Here is a 24,427-nt window from a genome sequence, read left to right as displayed (position 1 = left end):
GTTATTTAGAAGCGGCAACATGAGCCTCTTGGACAAAGTGTAGATTCAGAGGACAAGTAAAAGCAAATGTAACAGGTCTGATGGAGATTCTGCAACTTTTCCTTGAATGATAACCAGTGTTGGGACTAACACGTTATTAAGTAACGCGTTACAGTAACTACGTTATTATTGTGGTAACGGGCACGGTAACTAGTTATTATGCCAAAATCAGGAACGCGTTAGTCGTTACTGGGATTTAGATAGGGTCGTTACTCGTTACTTCGTGTGGTGGCGGAGCTTCCACAGATTCAGCAACATTAGCAAGTGGTGGAGGCCAGCAGGTGGAGGAGAAGGAAAAGAGACCCGAGGCGGCCGCCGGTCCAAGTGTGAACTGAACTTCAGGTAAGAAGTTATGACCTGCAGTCTATCTGGGTCAGATATAAACCAAGTTTAGGTGGAGTTTATTTTCGTTATTCTGACTTTTTCCCTACTGCGTACTAGCTAGCATGACGGAGTTTCTATACAGCTGGGTGGGTGCTATGATGTTACTGATGTTGAACTTTATTTTGTTCATAAGTTATTAGAGTTGCCAACCGTCCCGTCTGGTATTCAGAGAAAATATTACGCGTTTCTTATTGAGGTGAAAAGGAACAGTTTGTCCCGTAATTCGGCTACATTGAAAAAGGCACAAAGCTGGAGTTATTCTGTGTTTGCTGCACAGCTGCCTCTTCTTCTTTCATTCTCCCACCTCCCTCTCCTGTTTCTACTTCCATCATGAAAACTGATCAATGATCAGCTGATCGGCATTCTTGTTTGTTTATCGCCCACTTTGCGCCAGAAAGAGGAAACCAGCCGATGTCGCGGTAGAGCATTAACAGGGAGAGGGGGGCACAAAGAAATACTTTTCTTTCTTATTCTCATTTAAAATGTCTAGCTTTTAAAAAATAATTATCTGAATCTTACAACAAGCGATTGATAGATTGATGCATATATACCATCAAAACAGTGAACATCACTGTCACAACAGCGTTTGTTTTCATTCAAAGGCTTTATGATTTTTCCTATAATGGTGGGCCGGTCTCTAGTCAAAATGCCCGGGCCAATTTTCTGTCCCAGTCCAGCCCTGTATGCAGCTCATCTGCAGTCTGGTGTTACCTACATCTTCCTATTCAGAAGGCAGAATTTCCGAGTTCTGAGTACAATCAAAGCACCACGACTGCAGTTTTTGTGTTGGATGTAAAAGGCGCACATGATGCTGTGACGTAGGTCCAGGCGTGGGATTTCTCTCGTGGAAATATGCACATTATTATTATTTTTTCTATTGGTAGGTGGCACAGTGCACTTGTGGCAAGTAAGCAAGCTAGAAGACTGGCAAAGTTATGGAAGCAACACATTAACAAGAGAATTCTGAGTAAAACCAAAGTTACTTTCCCTAGTAACTAGTTACTTTGAAAGTAACGAGTAACTTGAAGTAACTGAGTTACTTTTAATAGAAGTAACTAGTAATGTAACTAAATTTCTATTTTAAAGTAACTTACCCAACACTGATGATAACACTTTTTCTACCTTGGTTTGCCATTGCGCGTGTGTAACAAGTTTTCCCTTTGTTTATCTAACACACCATATTCAACCAGAACATTTAAGCCATATTCAAGGCCTTGTTTGTGAATTGTAATGCCAGTTTTAGGACAGCGAAGGCTCTAACTGTATCCTTCTCTCAGTTGTTTGTTATTGAACAAATCAACTGAAATACTGACTTTGTGTGTGAAGCTAAGTAGCTACCTAGCAAACAACCTGTGTGGCTGGAAACTGAAAAGCTCTTTAAACCCTGGCTTCAAAGGTGAGGGCATCTCCATAGCCTTCTGTGGTAAAATAGCTAGCTTTACAGCATTAAATATGTGACATCACAGGGTTAGATCCATCTTTTATATACAGTCTTTGATGCTACTTATTTCAATTTTTTTAAAAAGTCTTTGATATCACAGCAGCACTTTTGCAATATTATTATTATTTCTTTTATTTGTTGCTACTAGCATGAAATTATTAGACTTGGTCGGATTCCCACACTTGATCATATACTCCGACCACAGAAAGAAACTGTTTGCGTGATACAGAAGCTCTTAGATCAGCATCCAGAGCCGGTGAAAAACTTACAGGACGTCCACTTTTTATTTCTTGAGCTTCTCTCTCACTTTGCTCTGTACTCCGACAGTGTAGCCACACTCTCCTCCTCCCCCCCCCCCCAGCTCTCAGAGATGCTGTGCGTGTCTGTGGTGTGGCGATCCATCTGCAGAAAGTCATGCAGAACAGGCCTCGGAGACTAAAATGGCCGCCACCCTGACCTATGGTGCAGTTTCTCTAATGACCACCAGAGAGCACTCATGACCCTTTACAGGCCAAAATGAAGTCATTGCATGGATGGACCTGCACACAGACCCACAGACACACACACACACACACACAGACCACTGGAAAACTCCATTGATTACGTCACATCAACATGTGTTGATCTTATCTAAGTAAAAATGGAAAAATTAAAGGTAAATAGCAAAGGCTACAGCCACCTTTTGTCCCGTGCTTAAATGATGAGCAGCATTTATGTTAATAGTCTCTACAATGTGCTATACTACACTGGTTAATTCTCCCAGTTTCTATTTGCGGTATCTTTAATACAACATGTGCACTCATCTAGTTTATTAGAGGCAGCAAACTGCTGCTAGTTAGACCCCGCCCCCTTTACTCACGGGGCAGTTTTTGTTCCCAGCTTCCACAAAATGCTGAAAACCTTCCTGTGAGTGAGATCTGGCTCCATGCTGACTGACACATCACATCACTTCAGTAGATTTGTCAGTCAGACAGTCATGCTGCCAATTTCCTTTTCAGTGTCACCCCAAAGGTGCTCTGCTGGATTCAGACCAAACCTGCATCTGCAGGACTTTACATGAAGGTAGCATCTCTCTGGTTTCAGGGATTTTGTCTAGGATGGTGGACCACTGAGATAAAAGCTTTGTTTGAAATAAAACTCTATGATCTTCAAATGCATCCTCCAAAAAAAAAAAAAAAAAAAAAAATGCTAATTGGATTTGAAAATCCCAATAATTTTAGGACGACAACCACAAATGTCTCCAACAACTTCTGTTGTCTCATTTAGCAACTTGTTAGCAATAACATGTCCGGATTATGTGAAAGCTTCAACACATGAGCGTGATACTTGTATATTTAATGATGCAGGAAAAAAGTAACCACAGACCATATTTTAGGCATCTAAGCCAAACCCCTGGAAGTGAAATGGACATTAATGACTTATTTCAGGGTTTTAGGACTCATTCCTGCAGCACTCTGTATGTCAGTGTTTAACAAAGCATGGTTGGATTCCTTTTCTTGCTTCCGTCTGCAGTGGGCTGAGGGACCACTGAATGACTTGTATTCTATTGTTAGTTTCACATAAGAATGCTTTCTGGCAACTAACCATGAGTGTGCACTGTCCCAGGACCAGGAAATATGTAAAAATAGTCCTTCCTTGGAGCTTAATGTGGTTGAAAGAGTTTGATCATGGGACAAGAGTCTAAGTTAGGATCTTTTCATAAGTGGAGAACAAAAACAAACTATGAAGGACACAAATATCATATGTGAATGCACATAACAAAATAACTTTTGTATACTTGTGTAATCCTTGTTAAATATTAAAGCTCCTGCTCTTTGTGGCATTATTTAAGGGGAATGCATCCACAGAGTGACACATTTCACTTTGACTCACACATTTCTTGTGAGACTCACGTCTGTTCTCTCTTTTTTAAATTTGAGCCAATCACACATCTGCTTTCCTAACTGCTTATTCACAGTGAGCCGGGGCCTATCCCAGCTGACACAGGGTGACAGGTGGGGTACACACTGGTCAGGTCACCTGTCAACCACAGCTCGAGGCAGACAAACACACTCTCAAATCAATAAGTATGGCCAATTTAGAATCACCAGTTAATTGAACACGCACGTCCTTGGGAGGAGGCTGGACCCACACAGGAACAGATGTGTTGGAGAACTCTCAGTATAAGGGATAGGAGACAAGGGATAAAAATGCCTTACAGTCCTGCAAAGTAGGACATCTGGTTGACTTAGCAACTATAGAAATGTGTTTCCTGTGATGTGAACAATGTCTGACTCTAGCGAACACATTTCCATCCTGTACTAAAAGAAGGGTGGGTAAAACTCCCTGGAAAGTGGGATGCCAAACAATAAAACCTAAACTGTTCTGCAGACACAGCACACTGGAAAAAACACAGAATACCTTTTTTCCACTGATGTGGTGCCATAGCTGCTGCTGGTGATGGTACAATGCCAGCTCTGTCAGAGTGCCTCATGCAATCAAGCCTACATTTCAACAGGTTGGAGAGTATGTGGTAAAAACTTAGGATAATATAATGAGGAAGACAAAAAAGGGTTTTTTTTTCCTTCCCACTGCCACCGAGTGCTTGTTCACAGGGGGGTCATCTGATAGCTGGCTTTTTCTCTTTATATCACAGTCTTTACCTGCAATATGAATAAAACTGAATAGAATTGGAGAAAAGAGTCCTCAATTTTGCACCAGGAGTACTACTTCAGTTGTAAACAGCTTTGTTTTTGACACCAGAACAAACAAACTCTCAGAATCAGAGGTTCTTTGATGGTTCGTTTATATTTTTTGGAGCAGTTGCAGTCTGTTTGAGGCAATAGAAAGATTCACAATTTCTCTTTTTAAAACACGTTTGGTCTAGCAACAAAAAGGTCACCGACGTTATATCTCCATACAGGTCTCATAGTAAGTTTTCTCTGCCTAAGGATCACAAGGACATACATAACGTTGTCAGTTTCCAGATGCTTACTAACAAAAATACAGCACGTCTGCTTTCCATCCAGTGTGTGTTTGTGGTGGTGGGGCGGCGGGCTGCTGCATTACGAGTGGCTTTATCAAGCATTGGAAGATGACCTCTAGGACTTCTAAACAGCAGTGAGTAGGGAGAACCAGGGTCTGGTGTCACCTTTTACAATTTAGCCTTCTTCACTTACAGAAAAAAAACAGAAGAAAAAAAACGAAAAAAGATATTTCAGTTTGACAACAAAATGGGCATGCATTGACGGGTGCATGTTTTGGTATCTGAGACCAAATCCTCTAAAAAGCAGAGGTGCACTGGTGACACACTCCGATGGTTTTATCAGTGCAGCACGATGGGTGGAGTCTGAAAACATCTTGTGCACAGACAGAATACAGACGTGTCGGAAATACTTCTCACGGATGTAGCACCTTTGCTAGACTGCCTCAGTGACGACGTGGATCCCTGGGCCCTGGTCTACTCTACTCCACATAGCAACAACATTACTACACAAAGTTGACAATTTTAGTGTGCTGACCAGAAAATTAACTGTGAACAAAATTCCTACATGTAGCTGTTTTTTTTAAATTTTTTTTTAACAAGTCTTTTTTCCATAATGTTGCTGCTATAAGTGACATCCACATCTGCACATAAAAAGTATATATTTATATTTATATAATATATATCCGTACTCTATTAACAGTTGTTGTCTACCATGAAGTTAGAATTGCCAACCATCTCTCAGAAAAGTTTTTTCTTTTTTTGTACTTCAAACATGAATTAATTTACAACACAGAAATCAACTAATTTTGTACAGCTCTGGAGGAAGTGAGGCTCCACAGTCCCTCTGCGATTTTCCTTTTTCTCTTCTTCTTCTTCTTCTTTTTTTTTTTCTTGTTACAATTTTACTCGGGAGTTTCGGTGTAGTTCGACGGTTTTCATCCCAGTAAAACACAGTTTAGAAAAACCAAAGCATTTACAAAGTGGCATCGTTAGAACGGCGAGGATGTTCAGCTGAAAACCTTCAGCTCAACTTGGACCCTTGAATGCACCGTCAACACTCCCCTTTCAGCTGAGGGGAAGTATCCCTCGTTTGGCACGGTTATATACACGATGAACACAGGTCACTCAAAGGAGGGGGGTAAAAGCAGGGGAATGGTGTGGAGAAGATGTAACGCTAGCCTAAAAAAGCCCAAAAAACAACCTTTCTTTAGCAGTTCTGGCAGCTGTACTAACTGTAGGGCAGTGGAAAGGAGCACCGTGACCTTGCAATTCATATCCAGTGTTTCACATTAGCGACATCCATGATATGAGTGTGTGTTTGGGTAAGGGGGCGTACTTGGTGAGGAGGTGAGTTGGAACCAGTGGCAAAAGGCCTGACATGACACAGAAAATAGTGCAATGTACAGTACGCAATGCATCTTCGTAAATGTACAGTGTACATCAAATACTATACAATCAGAATTAAAAAAGTAGAAACACAAAAAAAAGTGTTACAAATGACCAAAAGTCTTTCTTGCCCAGACAATATGTCACGCTGAAGCCACAGACAGAAAGAAAAGTTTTGTGTGACAGACGTCCTATGTGTCCTACAGTTCTTGTGCTTCACTTTACTAAAACCCATGGATGCTATACCACATATTTACAGATTCCTCTTGGGGTATCTCTGACTCGCTGCAAAACATCTCATCCTCAAGTCCACCGATCCACGTTTATCTTTCATCGTCCTTCTTCATCGCAAAACCGTTTGCCAACTTTTGCTCTCCCGCTTCCCTTTTATGTCCCGACTCTCTTCTCTCTCTCCGGGTTAGTCTCCGATTGACATTCTGTATCCAGAGGCCTACAAGAAGCAGGCGCTCTTTCTGTCTGGTGAACCTTCTCTACCACTTGTTGATCACAAACGAAACACAGAAAGAAAATGTGTCGGTCAGTTTGGTTGGTGGTGTGCATGCACATGCTTGGCCACTCCTCCATTTGCTTCTGGTCCTCTCCTTCCTCTCAGAGATGTCCCTGAAAGGAGTGAAATGTCTATCAAGCTTTCTCCCCGCGTCTCCTTTCATGCGCTCCATCCTCCCCCTTCATCATCCTGCTATCTATGATGCTACTCAGGAACTACAGGGGAGGATGGGGAGGGAGGAAGGGAACCTGTCCTTTCTTCTTTCTCTCCACCTTTAAGCCACCCCCCCTTCACTTCCGGGTTTTCTATTATCCGTACTCTCCTCCTCCTCCTCCCTCATCTCCCCTTACACCCAGGAATCTGGTGAGGCTGGGTAGTGACTGGTCTCGTAGTTGAGCTCGCTGTAGGGCCGTGAGGCTGAGTAGAAGTCTACATAGTTGCCGGTGGACTTGAGGCCCTGCAGGTGCATGTTAAGGTCACCCTGCGGGGGACGCCCTCCAGCATGAACCTGGTTCTCGTAGCAGGCCTGATCCTCGTAGTTGCTGCTGTCAGGTGGAGGAGGATTTTGGAAAGGGGGGTAGGGTTCTGATGGCAAGCCTTGAGAAGATACCTAGAAAGAAGGAGAGCACAATCATTACAAATGACCACTCATGATTGGTCCAAGTCACCAAGTGAGAGTGAGGGGAACTCTGGGAACCATGAGGTTTCTCATGTGACACTGCACATTGCTATAGAGTCGTCCACCATATTGGATGTAATACAATACAAAGCCTCCAAGCGATTGCTTTGGTTGCTAGCAGATGTCTATACTAACTACTAGATGAGTGGAAGTAAAATCTGAAAAGGTGTGACACAAACAGGAAATGGAGATGTTCACCTTCAAGTTAAAAGCTGTGCCTTAGGGTTCACATTTCAAAAGTTGGACCTTTAACTTTGAAGGCAAATTTCCAATTTGTGTTGCACTTTTTACAGTTTCACTCCAGCTCAGAGAGCAGCTGGCCAGTATTTATACACAAGTCCATCACTTCTATTCAAACTACCACTGCAACAATATGCTTGTGACCAAACCAACCACGAGGAGCTTTTTTTCCATAGCAACAGGTAGTTGACAGATGGTCATGCACCCGTCTTTAAGCGTTTGATTGGGACTCTGTTCACTTGATTCTACGTTGTCACTATTATTGTCAATGCCATGTCCAAATAAGGTAGCATCACATGGTTAGTGGTCACATGTCTGCAAAACCTCAATAAAACTGGGTTCTGACATTGCTTCATCAAAGTGGGTGATGGGTAGCGATTAGCTTTTACCGGCAACACCATCCAACCAAAGACTAGACTGTGAGAATAACTGGAATTCACAGGTGTATTGCCATAGTGCTTAAACAGCATTCTTTATAGGTTTACAGTGACCTTTTAGGACTTCATAGTGTCTTTATAGTATCACTATTAAAGCCTATACGATTCAGTTTCACTGTGATATTTCCTATTCACCTAGAACTATACAGCAGATCTTCCTCTTAAAGGTGAGATGAGTCATAAAGAATTGAATAAAGCTGGCAGCGCAGCATGGAAATATTAATGCTTTCTAGTCTCCCAGATGCTGAGTGTTGTGGGCTTTCAAACGTTTCCTCAGTGAACTCGGGGCATCTTAAACTATTGAGTTCAAATGTAATCACTAGCCTGTCTTTGGTGTTTTTATTTTTTCCTCTCTCTTTACACTTTACTCTTTACATCTTATTTTTATTCACACCTGCTTCTTGTAGTGTTAGTAATTCATTTCATGAAGGAAGGAACCTTCTGAGTTTATAGTGGACATGTATAATGGCTAATTTACACTATGAAGCCCTGCTCCCAAAAAATGACAGATTTACCGCTGTGCCATCTTGTGCCAGTACAGAACGTAATTTCACTGGGTAGGGTGGTTGGTTGGTGATAAGAGATAGCATAAAAAAATGTAAGTCTAAATAGTAACAATAACTCAGTGGAAAAAAAGTCCTCCACACTGTCTTCATTCATAAAAGCCTTACATTACTTTTCAGTTTCAGTGCAGCTGGCCAAACAACGAGAAACAACAGCAACAAACACTTACTGCTAAAGAGACAGAGTGACAGTGGACGGTATATCCTTGCTTTTTCAACATAAAACTCATTTTTGCAGATAGGGGCAGTTCAAAGTGACCCCCTTAGATTGCTTTTTAGTTTCAGTGCCCTTGTTTTCCACTGAGTTATCAATTGTTAGTTTGCTAACATAAACTAATGTAAGTCTATTAGCCACAACCAGCCAACCAACCCAGTGATGATTACGCTAAACATGTTCTAAAAACGTTAAGCCGCACAGTGTTAAACCTATGTTAGTTTTTGAGAGCAGGGCTCCATGATGTAAATTAGCCTATCTATGTGCAGCGTTTCATGTCCCCTTTAATGCTGGTGTGTCAGCTAGAGGTAACAAGTCACCTTTAGCATGTACATGAAACCTGATTATGGAATGTGTTTCCTAAAGAAAGGGACTTGTCATACCTGATTATACTTCAGGTCATCAGTTGGGGACACATACGCTCCTCTGTGTAGTGTTGAAGACCCACCGGAGATTTGACCTGCAGACACAGTGAGGATGAGTTCATGCTCTAAATCGTTTACTCAGTTTTTATAATTAAAGTAATCAAATGGGAGTAGGCTGTCAGTGGTATCAGCTGGACACCTGCTGCATTAACATTAATGAAGAGGATGATGAATGGTGAGTAAGGACAGCTTGGATTTTTTTGTTTCCCATGTAACAACTGCTCTTGGTGTGAACGCTCTCCAAGGATAGACCGCATACAACAATGAAACCCTCTCTAAAACCCAGGATGTTGACAACAAGATTAAAGCACTGTGCTGATGGTGATGTTGGAAGAAAAACGCTGCTGATAATGAAAAGTTCCTTATAAGATATGATGGTGCAACAGCCTAAGGCCTTCCAATGGGGAGATTGGTGTTAGAGGCCAGAGGCCAGAACTGACTTAGCTCAATGGACCAGAGAGAAAACACAGACACAGCTTTCAGGTGTGCAAAGTGAGCAGACAGCAGAGGTCAGTGGTCTCAGATGCTAGTTGGGTAGTCATAAAAAGATTCATTGATAAGTGGCTGCTCATGTGAGTCTGCAGCGTTTCTAGGTTTCTCAGTCAAAGCCACCCTTCACCTGACACATCCAATTTCAAAGCACTAACATAGCACAGGTAGAAATACCAGCTTGAGGGCTCATAAAGGGACTTCACTGACCAGTTGGTCATGTCACTGTGGCTACATCCACCTTTTATATACAGCCTATGCATATAATCAGGGGTGCACATAAGTGGTCCGCAGGTGTGCATTCGCTGTCAAAATAAAAGACGCACACCAGATAAGAAGTTGCAACGCGCGTTTGCGTACATATAAAAGGCACTGTTTTTGTCCACTAGAGTGGGATTTTCACGGCATATTCTGCACCACATCTCTGTGCGTTCATCATTTGTTTGAAGCCAGCTCACCTCCTGCAACAACTTTTCCGAGAATACGCGCTTCTTTTGTGGTTCGGACTCCTTCTGACATTTCTTTGGGGGTGGAGGAACACCAAAGCAATTGCTTAAAGGAGCTTGCTTCTTCCACATTTTTAAGAGTTCTAAACAAATGTCTCTCCTCCTCCAGAAAATCTTATGTACGCAAACGCGCGTTGCAACTTCTTATCTGGTGTGCGTCTTTTATTTTGACAGCGAATGCACACCTGCGGACCACTTATGTGCAGCCCTGCATATCAGAAGGTTTATGGTTGGAGTGGCTTAAAATGGAAAGATTTAGTCTAATTTATTGGTGTCTGTTTTTCCAGACAATTTTTATAGAGAAATTTGAAGCTGCTGCTAGCAGTCTGTTAGCTAACCAGCTAACAAACTAACCAGCATCTCTAAGACTCTCACACTAACTAGCTACATCTTGATTAAATGTATTTTGAGTCACCTGTGATGTTTTTGCACAATGTCAGCTTTAACACAATAACAACAACCTACTGAACAAAAAAGACATAACAAGTGTGATGTAATAAGCACTGACAGGTGGATTTATCTTTGGGCAAAGCTAAACTACAAAAATGAAAGTGGTTTTAATCTTTTCACTGCCATGATCTCTCTTGGGATAAAAATAAATAGTTTCCCATGAAACGATTCCTTTCATATCGCTAAATGCACGCTCCTTTATACTAAAACCATCACCTCTGCTGGAAACAGCTTTATGTGTGTTTGTGACAAATGTGCAGTTTGGAATTCCTACCCGCCATGGCGTCCTTCCGGGATGTGTGCTCGCCCTTGCTGCTATGGTAACTGGCATTGCCAGTTGACTCGTAGTCTGCCTTTCTCTCCTTCAATGCCATCATCTCCCTGGGGGACGCAGGAGCGCTCGCTACACACACACAGACACACACACGTATGTTTAACATTAGATCAGTCAACACATTATCAATACAGATCAGGAAGAAACTACAAAAGGGAGGACAAGTGTTTGTAACACAGTCGAATCCTTTCAGAGCAACGTGAACTTGTTCAACACTCTGAGCGCTTGCATTTACCTGCCAATGAAAGCAGAGAAGTCTGTGGCTTCACTGTATGCATTACTTGCTCTAACCATCACTCTGGAATGAGTTAAAAACAGGGGTACTGGGAGCAGCTTTGACTGTGGCTCTGTGGGTTTGGACCATTTTCCACAAATCTTTAGCTTTTTGACCAGGCTGTGATTCAAAGAGGTAAATACTGAGTCATCCCTCCTCCCTATGTCAGCTTTAGTCTATCCTCTCTTTTCTTCTCCTCTTGCTGCCTGACTGCAACCTATATATTCTCACCATTTCAGACTCCCACTGGCTTATTAAGTTCTCTTATTGTTGGTGACCTGAAAACCTTTTTGTATCCAACAGGCATCCTGGAAGTATCAGAAGAAATATAAACACCCACAGTCCGAAAAAAGAGAAGGGGATGATGGGATCAGTGATGGTGACAATAAGTTGGATCTGGTAAGCCATGTCGGCAATTGATTTGGTGCCATATGGTTTGCTCTGATCTACAAATCACATACAGCAGCCTCTCACATAGAAGCTGCTGGTAATGACGCCTGTTTGTGTTACTGTGCCTGTTATAATCCATTTAGTATTGATCTAGATGCTCATTACTGCTCTATTGGCACAACAAATCCATTGTAATATCAGCACTTAAACACCCAATCATCGACTTTTATTGAAATGCATTTATTCCAATGGTGTTAAATACAAAGGAACTATTTCCTTTATGTGCATTTGAAAATGAAGAGTGAAATTAAAGAAAGGCTCAGTGGACAATCTGTGACTGCCTGCAAAATTTTACAAATGTGAAATGAGTCTTTATTATACTTATTTCTATTTTGCCGGTTTGTCAGCTGAAAGGCTCATAAATCCAGCCCTGGCTATTGTTTTTAAAAGTAGATGGCTAATACGCGAAAAATGTTCAAACGCTCTTGCATAAAGTAATTTGAAATTATTTTTGAATTATGCATTAGCTCACAGTTGGCAGCTGTAGCTGCCTGGCTCTGTGAATGACAATAGGACTATAGTCTATATATTACAGGGTGGATTTCCATGAAACTTGGCAGTCAAGGTCATCATATAAACCTCACTGACTTTGTGATCACAGTCTCCATCAGCAGGTTCCCACTTTTGGAACTCCTCCGTGAATCGCAACCTTATCGTGGTGGAGGGGTTTGTGTGTCCCAGGGATCCCAGGGGCTATGTTGTCTGGGGGCTTTTGCCCCCTGGTACGGTCTCCCATGGCAAATTGGTCCTGGGTGAGGGACCAGACAAAGAGCGATTCAGAAGACCCTTATGAAAAGAACACCGAGGGAACAGTTTACCCTACCGGGCCTGATGAGGTCCGCCCCGAGTTCCTGAAGGCTCTGGACGTTGTAGGGCTGTCTTGGTTGACACGCCTCTGCAATGTTGCGTGGAGATCAGGGGCAGTACCTGTGGACTGGCAGACCGGGGTGGTGGTCCCCATCTTTAAGAAGGGGGACCGGAGGGTGTGTTCCAACTACAGGGGGATCACACTCCTCAGCCTCCCCGGGAAAGTCTATGCCAGGGTGCTGGAAAGGAGAGTTCGTCCGCTAGTCGAACCTCGGATACAGGAGGAACAATGCGGTTTTCGTCCTGGTCGCGGAACACTGGACCAGCTCTTCATCCTCTCGAGGATACTTGAGGGTGCATAGGAGTTTGCCCAACCAGTCTACATGTGTTTTGTGGACTTGGAGAAGGCATTCGACCGTGTCCCTCGGGGTGTCCTGTGGGAGGTGTTGCGGGAGTATGGGGTGTCTGGCCCATTGCTACGGGCCATTCGATCCCTATACAACCGTTGCAAGAGCTTGGTTCGCATTGCCGGCAATAAGTCGGACTCGTTCCCGGTGGGTGATGGGCTCCGCCAGGGCTGCCCTTTGTCACCGGTTCTGTTCATAATTTTTATGGACAGGATTTCTAGGCGCAGCCAAGTGGCGGAGGGCTTTCGCTTTGGTGGCCTCAGAATCTCATCTCTGATCTTTGTGGATGATGTGGTTCTGTTGGCTTCATCGGGTGAGGGCCTCCAGCTCGCACTGGAGCGGTTCGCAGCCGAGTGTGAAGCAGCGGGAATGAGGATCAGCACCTCCAAATCTGAGGCCATGGTTCTCAGCCGGAAAAGGGTGGAGTGCCCACTCCGGGTCGGGGATGAGTTCCTGCCCCAAGTGGAGGAGTTCAAGTATCTCGGGGTCTTGTTCGCGAGTGATGGGAGAAGGGAGCCGGAGATCGACAGACGGATTGGGGCTGCAGCTGCAGTAATGCGGACGCTGCACTGGTCGGTCGTGGTGAAGAGGGAGCTGAGTGTAAAAGCGAAGCTCTCAATTTACCGGTCGATCTACGTCCCTACCCTCACCTATGGCCATGAGCTGTGGGTAGTGACCGAAAGGACGAGATCGCGGATACAAGCGGCGGAAATGGGCTTCCTCCGCAGGGTGGCTGGCCTCTTCCTTAGAGATAGGGTGAGAAGTTCGGCCATCCGGGAGGGGCTCAGAGTAGAGCCGCTGCTGCTCCACATCGAAAGGAGCCAGCTGAGGTGGTTTGGGCATCTGACAAGGATGCCCCCTGGGCGCCTCCTGGGTGAGGTGTTCCAGGCATGTCCCACCGGGAGGAGGCCCCGGGGCAGACCCAGGACACGCTGGAGAGATTATATCTCTCGGCTGGCCTGGGAACGCCTTGGTGTTCCCCCGGACGAGCTGGAGGAGGTGGCTGGGGAGAGGGAGGTCTGGGCCTCTTTGCTTAGGCTGCTGCCCCCGCGACCCGGCCCCGGATAAAGCGGATGAAGATGGATGGATGGATGGATGACTTTGTGATCACAGTCTCCATCAGCAGGTTCCCACTTTTGGCTTTCTGGGAAATCTTGCGACACCTTTTACACTGATTGCCATTAAATTGGGCATTATATAAGAAACTTCTTAAAGGGTACATATTATCTTCATTTCCCCTCCTGTAAGAAACCTGTATTGTTCATTTAAGCTCATTAAATGCTAAAATATCATCTCATTTTTCATTTAAAATGTTTTGTCCCTGGCTGTGAGTAAAGGCTGTGCCCAAATTAGACTTGAGGGCAATATACTAATTGTGCATTTCTTGTGAGCTGCTTTCACAGTTTTACATAAAAAAGTAATAAGGTGGTTTTGAATCAGCCAATACAAAATATATTTCCTATTATTGAAAACAAAAACTCACAGTATCTCTAAATTTATTTCTTGACATAATAAGAGTTTTAAGCCACTGTCTGCCCAGCTCTGTTAATGGCATCCAGAATATTAATACAATGGGAAAATGACCCATGTGTACATCTGTGGTGGGAGGGGAAGTACTAAGTTTGAAAGTCCAACATGTCCAGTCCACTAGGACTAACTCACATCTACGCAGTGGATGATAATTGAAACAACTGGTTAAAGGAGATTAAACAGATTTTATAACTGAACACCAATTTAAATGAGATCTTAATGACTGACTTTGTGATGCCTTTCTCTTCCATAAACAGCTTCACACATTTGGCTTTCTGTCAAATCTTGTGACACTGTTTCTATTAATTCCCATTAAATCGCTGGTGCAGACATTTAAAGACTATATGAGCAATTTAACGCTAAAAGCGCAACATAAATGCATTGGGTGTTATTTTAAAATCATAATCACTGGAAATGGAGGAATTGAGGTTGCAGACGTGACATTGAGAGCTGTGAATATTGGCTGTGGTGATGATTCCTGCTGACCTACAGTTCCTTTAATTGCTCTTTGAGGCTGGCTCCAAATGATAGTTAATCCTCATAGACTGCCACATTATAGATCATATAAACATGTTTACAGCCAGATATGAAAAACTGCTTTAGTCATAGCAAATTTCACGCTTAATCTATAGGAAGGGTATTTTTTTACTAATTGTACTATAAGCTTTAAAGCTGTGTATGAAGCATGTGGCCACTTTGGCAGGTTGAGTCTGATGCAGGCAGCTGCAGCTCAGCTTCACATGCACTAATTAAAGCCATTAAACAGGATCTCCCAACAAGTGTTTTGGTGTGCTGCCTTTTATAGTAACAGCTAGCCCACAAAGACTGTGCTCCAGTTGTGGAAAGTGACATTTTTGTACTTTATTTGTATGATGTGTGTGTCTGAGCGATGCATGTATATTATAACCAAACCTCCCAGCACTAATTATGCAACATTGGCCATAAAAAAGGAAAAAAAGAGCTAAGTGTGTTTTTGACTCCACTACTAAACACATCACTAATATATTCTCAAACACATCCACACTTCTGTGCACTTTAGGCACTTCTTCTGTCACACTTACAAGCCGATGGATGAGATGAATTTAGTATCTTGTGAAAGGACACTTTGACAGCTGCCCCAGACAATCTATGCAAACAGCAAACGGGCTTCACATGTTTTTAACCGCAATTCCACCACCCACGTAATTGCTGTCGCATTAATGTAAAAGCTAAGGCAGCACATGCACAGTGAGGAGATGCAAATGCATGTTATTAAGAGCATTATAATTTCTCAATAAACAATTGATAGCTTAGATAAATAAGTAAATATGAGGCACTCCCATTTTACATTGTCACGGGATGAACTGTATCGATGAATGCTCTTCAAGGGTTGTGTGTCTTACACAACATGATCACTGTCAAAGTGTCTCCATCAGCCCAGAAACACGGAGGCCTTGGAGATGCTCATTATTATTAGTCAAACCTTAACTTAACACAAGGGCGGGAAACTTTTTTAGTGCAAGGATTTTCCTTGACAGCGGAGTAATTTACCAGTGGTCACTGTAGTGTGAAGGTTGAAGCACAGTTGAGATATATCGGAGCGCTGCTTGTTTGTACTGTACTGGTGGAAAGAGTGATGAATGGGAAGATGGGAGAGGGGGATGTGTAGGCTCACCTGATCGATTGTTGGGCGAGGTCCGCACAGGAGAGATGGAGGGCGTACGAGAGGAAGAATAAGGTCGCTGTCTGTCTCTCTCTATCGTGGAGGAGGAGCCAACAAAATGGTACTGGGAATAGCCGTCCTGCGGGAGACCAAAGTGAAAGCAAATGAGGAGGAGAAGATTTGAGGCAGTGTTTAGTTACCTTGCAATGGTTTTACATGTAATTGCACAGATTCTGGATTTATATACCCAGAGTACAGAGGCTTTACCTTTTTATAGAGGCTGCGCAGGTCTCTGTATTGCCACATGCTGTTCAAGACTTGAGATGCAGCTTTCACCACTTTGGGACTATGTCTGGGAATTCAGCAGAGAGGAAAACAAAGAAACACAACGTAAAGCTCGACCGTCCTCTGCTCTGTTTGGGTAGACGCCGTTTTATAAAAACACCACAGTTCAGAATAACAAAGAAAAAGACACAAAATGGAGACACTAAACGCGCATGTAAATCAGCATCTCATGCAGCCTTCGAGGAAAACGTCTTCTTCATCTTCTCTGATGTGCCACTTAAATGTTCGTAGCACAAATTGCATAATTGTTTTTCTGATTGATTTATTAGCCAATATTTCATTCTGTTTCCCCCAAGTGACTAATGACTGTGGGTTTAATTGGCTCATACGGCATTATCAGTGCGTAGGAAATGAAACTTTATTTCTTCGAGACATTTTGATAATGTTGTTGTTTTGGATTCTCAGATTGCGGGCTGTGTAATTTCAGCAACGCAAATAGGGAACACTGGAAAAATGTTCTTTGAGGAACAACACAACTGAACTGGTACCTGTAATTTTATCTAAATGTGAGTCTAATAATAAACACACTACTAATTCGTTTTAGCCTGTTATCTATCATGGAGAATTGAATGCCATGCTAGGATATAGACATAGACAAAACAGAAAAAGCACACAGCAGGTACAACATTTTTTCTACATGACAAAAATTAGAAATGTATACGATATGCAGTTAGAACAAAAGTGAGCTAAAATTACAGCTGAAGTTATGCTACATCATATTATCTATATCCATATTCACTCGCTTTTATCTGTAATCTTTGTCTGCACTTTAGTCATTCCTCAGTGCCAAAATCTAATCATAACACAGCTGAGCTGCTGCTAAAACCAACTTAGCAGATGTCAGTAGCTGTCATCTAGGAATTTTAACTTGGAGAACTCCCACTCTTTGAACCTCTGGTTTCCTAGGGACCGCTTTTAAATCATATATCTAATTGCGTTAGGGATGTGCCTAACTATTTGACTAGATGTTTAAGCACTGCTTCCTCTCTTAGCTGGCAACAACTGATAAAAATAAGTCCCAAAAGGTTCTGTTCATCTCGACGTAGCGTTTTCAGTGGGAGAAACGTTCTGTCACTCATCCAAGTGACTTCTTCAGTCTCAGCTGGCTGCAGGTTTCCCCAATCTTATAAACAGTACATTTGCACAATGACTGAAACTAAAAACCACTGAATGAACAATGGGCTGGGAGGTCAGTCTCTTGATCATTAATATGAAAATTCTGTACCATTCACAGAGTTGGGGAATGGCTGCAATCACAGCATTGTGAGATGGCGAAAGATGTACCGAAATGCAGATATGTGTTTAAATGTTTCTCCCACTGAAAACGCTACGTCCAGATGAACAAAATCAACCTTTTGGATTTGCTTACCTGGACGATTAAGCATGCATCAAGACAGATAAAAATAAGATTTAATTCATTGCTGATTTTAAGATATTATGCAACCAATAGCCACTATGCACAGCTTCAGCCTTAGAAAATGAGACAAGAACATCAACAAGCAAATTCTTAAAAAAGCTTGTTGCACTTTTTCAAGTTTTGCTAACGCTTGACTATTTGTTAGCGAGTATTTGTAGACAGTAAGACAAAAAGCAGACACACAGACCAGCAGACTTCTTTAGTATTTTGAAAGAGAAAATGAAGAGCTGTATACTATTCTGCAACACAGTCTGTACAGGCCAGTGGCAAGGAATGAAGGTTGCTAATGCTAACAAATCTAACAATAGCTATAATGCAAACAAATCTGTATAATGCAATGGTATATACAAAGCGAATGCCACACATTTCAGTGACATTTAAAATACAATTTGGTTATTAAAGAAGCCGATTGTTCACAACTTATCCCACAGATGCCTCATTATATAGCGCAACTTCTAAAACTTAAACTTTATTTAAATTATTTCTCTCCAATTAATCTTTCTTGGTTAACTACAATAATAACCATCAACGTGACTATTAAACCCCATTCCTACTAGACTGCTCAAATACATCCTACCATTTATTAATGTTTCAATCATAAATATGATCCATCTTTATCAATGGGCATGCACATCTCCAACCTTCTTTTCAACAATTCTTGAAAGAGTCGTGGTAAAACAGCTAACTGATCATCTGGTGAGTTCCACAGGGTTCTGTGCTGGGACCATTTCTATTTACATTCCCTTAGGCCAGACATTCCCAAAGTGTGGGGCCCGCCCCCTAGGGGGGGCGCAGAGCCATTGCAGGGGGGGCGCGGCATGAAAAGGGAAAAAAAAAACAAAAACAAAAAACAACGCTTGGACACTGCTAGCACGGGCGCCCACACAAACGCAAAGCAGGAGATGAAGCATAGCTGAATATGTTTCCAAACCAACTTCTAAGCCAAAGACTAGAAAATATGGTGAAGCATGTCTTCCCTTTGGCTTCACCTGCACAAGTGCCGAGGTAGGTCTCCCTGCAGGATTGGTTTTCCCTTCGTTGGGAGCAGCGCTGGGCTGTTTAAATCACGGACAAAGAGTATCCCACATTCTTGATTTGTAGATCACAAACACTTGTTGTAATGACTAACTACTCCTGACATTTTGGAGATGTTAGCGCTTTATACAGTAAAGTTACAGTGGGATACAAATAACATCAGGCTGATCCTGCCACAATTTGTTCCCCCGGTTCAAATCACGGACAAACAGCATCCAACAGTTGTTTATGTTTTTGAAACCATTTTGCATAGGGATTTTTTTGAAAAATGTATTGATAGCAATGTTGAATATTATTACACAGGGAAAAAAAACAACAACATGTAAAATAATTACACCGTGACGCCTCTGCCTTTCTAAATGGAGGGACAGTAACTGCGTGTATATGTAAGCCTTTAAAACCTGCAGATAGTCAGATTAACAGTATTTCGTCTCTATCTGCCATTCTGCAATTCATCTCATGTAAACAATAACGTGGCGCGCAGCGTGACGTGAAAAAAGGCACATACCTTTGACGTTGAGTGAGGAACTCTGTATTCCTCGTCCACACGTAAACGCAAAAAAGGAGTTTTAAAAAGTCTCCGTTCTCGGTGATTCGAAACGCCGTTTACGTGTGGACGAAACAGCTGCGTTTTCAAAAATACCCGTGTAGGTGTGGACGTAGCGTAAAATACTTAGTAGTTTATTTTCTTACTACCTGTCATTTATTGCAGATTACTTGTATTTGCTTAATTGTTTACTAAATGTTTGAGGTGTGAAATAAACTGCAATGGAGCAAAATATGGGTGTGTGTGGTTGGAGGATGTGTTCGTGCGTGCGCGCGAGGGGGGGCGCGAACATTTTTCTTGTAAAACAAGGGGGGCCCAGCAAAAAAAGTTTGGGAACCACTGCCTTTCTGCCTTACTTCTTTGGCTCTCGGAGGAGGCGGACGCACTTTTTCTCCTCTCCCTTATCTTCCCTGCTTATGTCCTTGTCTAGTCTCGTGGGTTTTTTTTGTATTTTCCCTGGAACATTCTCTCACAGTCTGTTCTCTAAAACCTAAAAGAGGAATTATGGATTGGATCAACTGGTCCCTAAATGCAATTGACACCCCTTTCTCAACGAGAAGTTTGGGCTTGGGTGAGCCTGAGTGCTGAAGATATCTACCTATTCGGAACCATGGTAACAGGGTTCTGGCGGATCGGAGCTGGCTTGGCCCTGACTTATCGAAGAATTAAGAAAGCGGAACCGGCTGTTCAAACCCCCACAAGGCTGCCCGCTGGGATTGGAACGATGGGAGAGGCGTGAGTTTCTCAAAATGGGCTCATTGAGTCAGCACGGATAAGATCTTGGAGAGGCTACGGCTGCTGTGAATACTCAGAATAAGATCTCTGACTGCAGACTGGATACATCTCGGAAGGGCTAGCCCGGAATAACATCTCTGGGCGCAAAATTGGATGACATCTCGGGGAGGCACACTGCCGTGAGTTCTCAGAAATCGGCTCCTTGAGCACAAGAAATGACAACATCACAGAAAGCAAGTATGGCGAAGCTCGCGGCTCTCCAACGGGACCAGTGTTGGACTGTAGAACTGCTTTGAAATTCATATGAGCTGTTTGCACTAAAGTAAAAAATTAACATCACTTCATCCGGATACCCTCTCGGCGCCAGCTACAAGGCCGGAGCCGAACAAAACACCCTGATAACGACTGTGTTTAGTCTGTTCCTTCCCATTCCATGCACTCACTGACGCATCACCCTCCCTACCCCGGATCCAACGCCACCTCCAACGCTTACCTCCCCTCTGATGTGGACATCGGGTCAGTTGGAGGCGCAGTCGAAAGATTGCAGCGGTCCCAGATCAGATGTACACACTGGAACTCTTTCCCATGTTGCTTGTCTGTGTTTATTGTGCTATGGTGTGTTGATATCTGTGCATTCCTGTATTATCCTTTTGTGTTACACATTTCGATGTTTTTTTTCCTCGCTACCTAGCCTGACCTGTCTCCCCAATGTGATGTTTGTGTATTGTATGTACGGTCGGCAAGGTCTGTCATCTCGGTTGTGGGCAAAAGACCTGCAACTGACAAATAAAGGCTATCTCATCTCATCATCTCATCTTAGGCAATTATTATTAGCAGGCATAGCATACATTTGTTTCTATGCAGATGATACCCAGCTTAAGATATCTGACAACAGTTCCTTAAAAAGCCTTCAATTCTACTTTTAGGAAGTAGAACCAGAGGTAGAACCTTCAGCTTTCAGGCCCCTCTTCTGTAGAACCAGCTCCCAGTTTGCATTTCAGAGACAGACACCCTCTCTACTTTTAAGATCAGGCATAACAGTTTCCTATTTGATAAAGATTATAGTTAGAGCTGGATGAAGGTTCTCAGTCATCCAGGTCATCGTAGTCTGGATGAAGCAATCCTGAATGATTCAGCTACGACTCGGCGACAGCCAGCAGCTTCCAGCAACCACTGCTAAATGGTTTTTCCCTGGTTTTCCTGTTTCTATAATTTCCAACATAGCAGACAGCTTTTGAGCATTGTACACGACATTTTGTGAGAAACCTCAAAAAGGCAGCAGCTAAACGTAATCTTGACAAGTCTGGCAAATCCGAAGATTTGTAGCAATGGGAAACTTCCACGGCTGGATGTTCAGTTTCATAGATGCCACCTTTAAATCCTTTAAATAGAATGAATACCTTTAAATTAAATAATTTGTATTGCTTTAGTGCACAGTACTGTAATATAACAAACAAAAGCCTCACATAGAGCCAAGTAGTTACTACAGCACAGGCTGCAAGCACTGTAAGATGTGGACGGTAAATATGTTTCGTTGTAGCAAGTTAAACAAGTTAAAATTATACTCCTTGCTCTGCGCCTCTGTGTTCTCTCTCTTTATAGACTGTCCAATAAAAACAATGTAGGTGTGTGGGTAAACAGACTATGCAGGGAGCGCACAGGGTACAGACTGGCCAAACTTTAGCTGGATCTTATTTTCTGTTGCTTTGACTGGTGACTCACAGCACTAAGAAAAACAATCACACAGCCTCTGTAAACCTTCTCTCCTGTCTCAGCTCTGAGCCCCTTCACACCAATACACATCTATATTCCTACTCCTTTCTTATCCTTTTGATCAGTCCACCTGTTCGCATCTTGTGATTTAAAATGTGATCAGCGTATAAAAAAACTATAAGACGATACAAAGTGTTGGTGCTTCCTCACAACCTTGACTAGTTAGATCATTTCTACCATTTTTATTGTCACCTCCGCATCCTTTTAGTTTACCCCCTCATCAACATGGCATGGTCTTCCCATTCGGCTTACTTGTCTCCCTTGCTGCGGGCGATGCCAATGAGCTTCTCGATGCCGCCAGCGTCCCTCAGGGCTTTGGTGTTCTCCATGTTCTTGGTGATGACCTCATGCAGCGCGCAGCAGATAGCCGTGATGGTGTCATCCGACATGGTCTTCCCCACCAGCCCGCTGTTGCTGTTGGTGCCACCTCCTCCGCCTCCTCCCCCACCACTGCTGTTGTTGTTGTTGCTGCCTCCAGGCAAACGGTGCACCAGGTCCCTCATGGCATATTTACCTTTGGTGCGTGAGAGTGACAGGGAGAGTACAGGTGAGGTGAATAATATATGAAGAAGATACAAAAAAATGTAGGAATGGGAGCGAAACACAAACATTTTGTGGAGCTTCTGTGTGGAGTTTGTGTGTTCTTTGTGTGCTTGTGTGGATTTTCTCCAGGTACTCTGACTTCCTCCCACAGTCCAAAAACCTGCATTTTAGGTTAACCGATGATTCTACACTGTTTTTCTCTGTTAGCCCATTATTAGCTGGGATGAGCTCCAGTTCCCCAACAATAGGTGTTATGGATGGGTTGACTTAGGGAGTAATTAAAAATAAACTGACTTATGCCAGGCCTTGAATTGATCAAAACTTTACTTTTTATATGCAAGTTTGTAACCAAATAGTTAGCCAGTTACTGCCAGCCAGCCTTCTTCCTGCTAAAACTGGGTTTAAATCCTGCACTTAGTCAGAAGGAGGTATGGGGCCAGCTCTGTCCAGCTTCTAACAATGCAACGAACTTACAATATTGTTGTGTTGACTTTACAAAGTAAAGACTTTCACACAGGAGGGACAGAAAGCCTATAACTTATTAAGAGGATTCAATTCAATTTGTTGAAGTTGCACAGCTCCTTCACCTTAACCAATTCCTCCACAAGATCAACAATCCTGATGCTCTGCAGTAAACTAATGTTGAAACTGCTTTCTTTGCTTGCATCAGAGCTGCTTTTATTTTTGCTATCAAGGTAGAATGCTCAAAGTTTTTGTCTCGACTGTACAAGTCTAACAATTTTCTTATTTCATTGTTTCTGAAATTACCTGTACCTGCTGCATATAAAAAAAATCAGCAAGACGATGCCTACTCCTAGGCAAAATACCTACTTTGAGTGCATTCACATGAAGACACAAAGGTGTAACCAATGTAAAGGCCATTCTAAAGACTGGTTTTAATAAAGCAGTTAAAATTAGGTTTGGTAAAGTACACAAGTTTGATGTGGAAAAGGAAAACAGTAGAAGACATTTGCATCTAAAAAATAAATGTAGTATTAATATGTATTCTGTACTTCTAACATAAGGGCAAGGAGTAGTATTAACTTTTAAATAAACTGATTAAAACATGATTTAAACCCTTCTACAATTTATTATTAAGCTGAACACCGTTATTCATCAAACATTATGTGGGAACCTTCAGAATCCCAAAACTTGCAGCAAAGACAGTTTTATTATATTCTACTAAATTTACCCAGTAGAACAATTAGCAAAATGTGTTGAACTTTAATCATATGCATTATAAGCTAACGTTACACAGTAGACTTAAATTTAGTGTAATTTCACATTACTTTCACTGTAATTTCTACTATTGTACAGCATATATTGTGGAAACAGCTGTAAGTCAGTTAAAAAAGCACAGGGACGCTAGAACCGATGCCCCCGTTCAGACATCCAGATTCAAATGGTGAAGCGCATTAGTTCACATGCAAACAGGTTTCTCATTACAAACTACCCAATTTATTATATCTCAGTTAAGTGGAAGTGTTGGAACGTAACTGTAAAATCCAAGTCAAGCATGCAAATTACTGCCTCATTGCAGAGGAGAGGACTTTGAGTTCCCATCATGTGAACTCTAGGAAGCATCAACAAATGGAGCATGGCAGCCACCATGCAGAGGTGACAGATGGCTAGATAGTTACATTAGCTTAAGTTGCTGTTATCTTTAGTGTTAGACGTTTTCTGTGTTGTGCTTTTTTGTAGTGTTAATTTCACCAATAAAAAACTATGATGATTCCAAATTAATTCGCCTGCAGCATAGAGTGCAGTTTGACGTGATGATGCTAATGCTAGGTTAGCAGGAGCAACAGTTTAGGGGCAACATTTGGATTTTCTAAATAGAGGGTCTGTTTAAGTGATCAGAA

General features: G+C 42.5%; 1 protein-coding gene across 5 annotated transcripts in view; it reads right to left on the bottom strand.

Annotated features, from left to right (window-relative positions):
• Nucleotides 1–4,632: 4,632 nt before the first annotated feature.
• The window catches only part of ctnnd2b (catenin (cadherin-associated protein), delta 2b), a 206,509-nt gene continuing 186,714 nt past the window's right edge, over nt 4,633–24,427 (bottom strand). For 4 of the 5 annotated variants that reach the window (XM_085142180.1, XM_085142177.1, XM_085142181.1 and 1 more), the window contains 6 exons: nt 22,275–22,536; nt 16,438–16,531; nt 16,183–16,309; nt 11,001–11,129; nt 9,240–9,316; nt 4,633–7,333 (listed from right to left, as the gene is read on the bottom strand). In XM_085142180.1, coding sequence (XP_084998306.1) covers nt 7,070–7,333; nt 9,240–9,316; nt 11,001–11,129; nt 16,183–16,309; nt 16,438–16,531; nt 22,275–22,536 — 953 coding nt within the window. In that variant the 3' untranslated portion in view covers nt 4,633–7,069. The remainder of the gene's footprint in view (nt 7,334–9,239; nt 9,317–11,000; nt 11,130–16,182; nt 16,310–16,437; nt 16,532–22,274; nt 22,537–24,427) is intronic. The other variant, XM_085142179.1, reaches the window with a different exon arrangement.

Source organism: Neolamprologus multifasciatus, chromosome 18 (assembly GCF_963576455.1).
Source record: "Neolamprologus multifasciatus chromosome 18, fNeoMul1.2, whole genome shotgun sequence".
Lineage (NCBI taxonomy): Eukaryota > Metazoa > Chordata > Actinopteri > Cichliformes > Cichlidae > Neolamprologus > Neolamprologus multifasciatus.
Note: the sequence above shows the minus strand (reverse complement) of the source record. Positions and strands in the feature narration are given on the sequence as shown.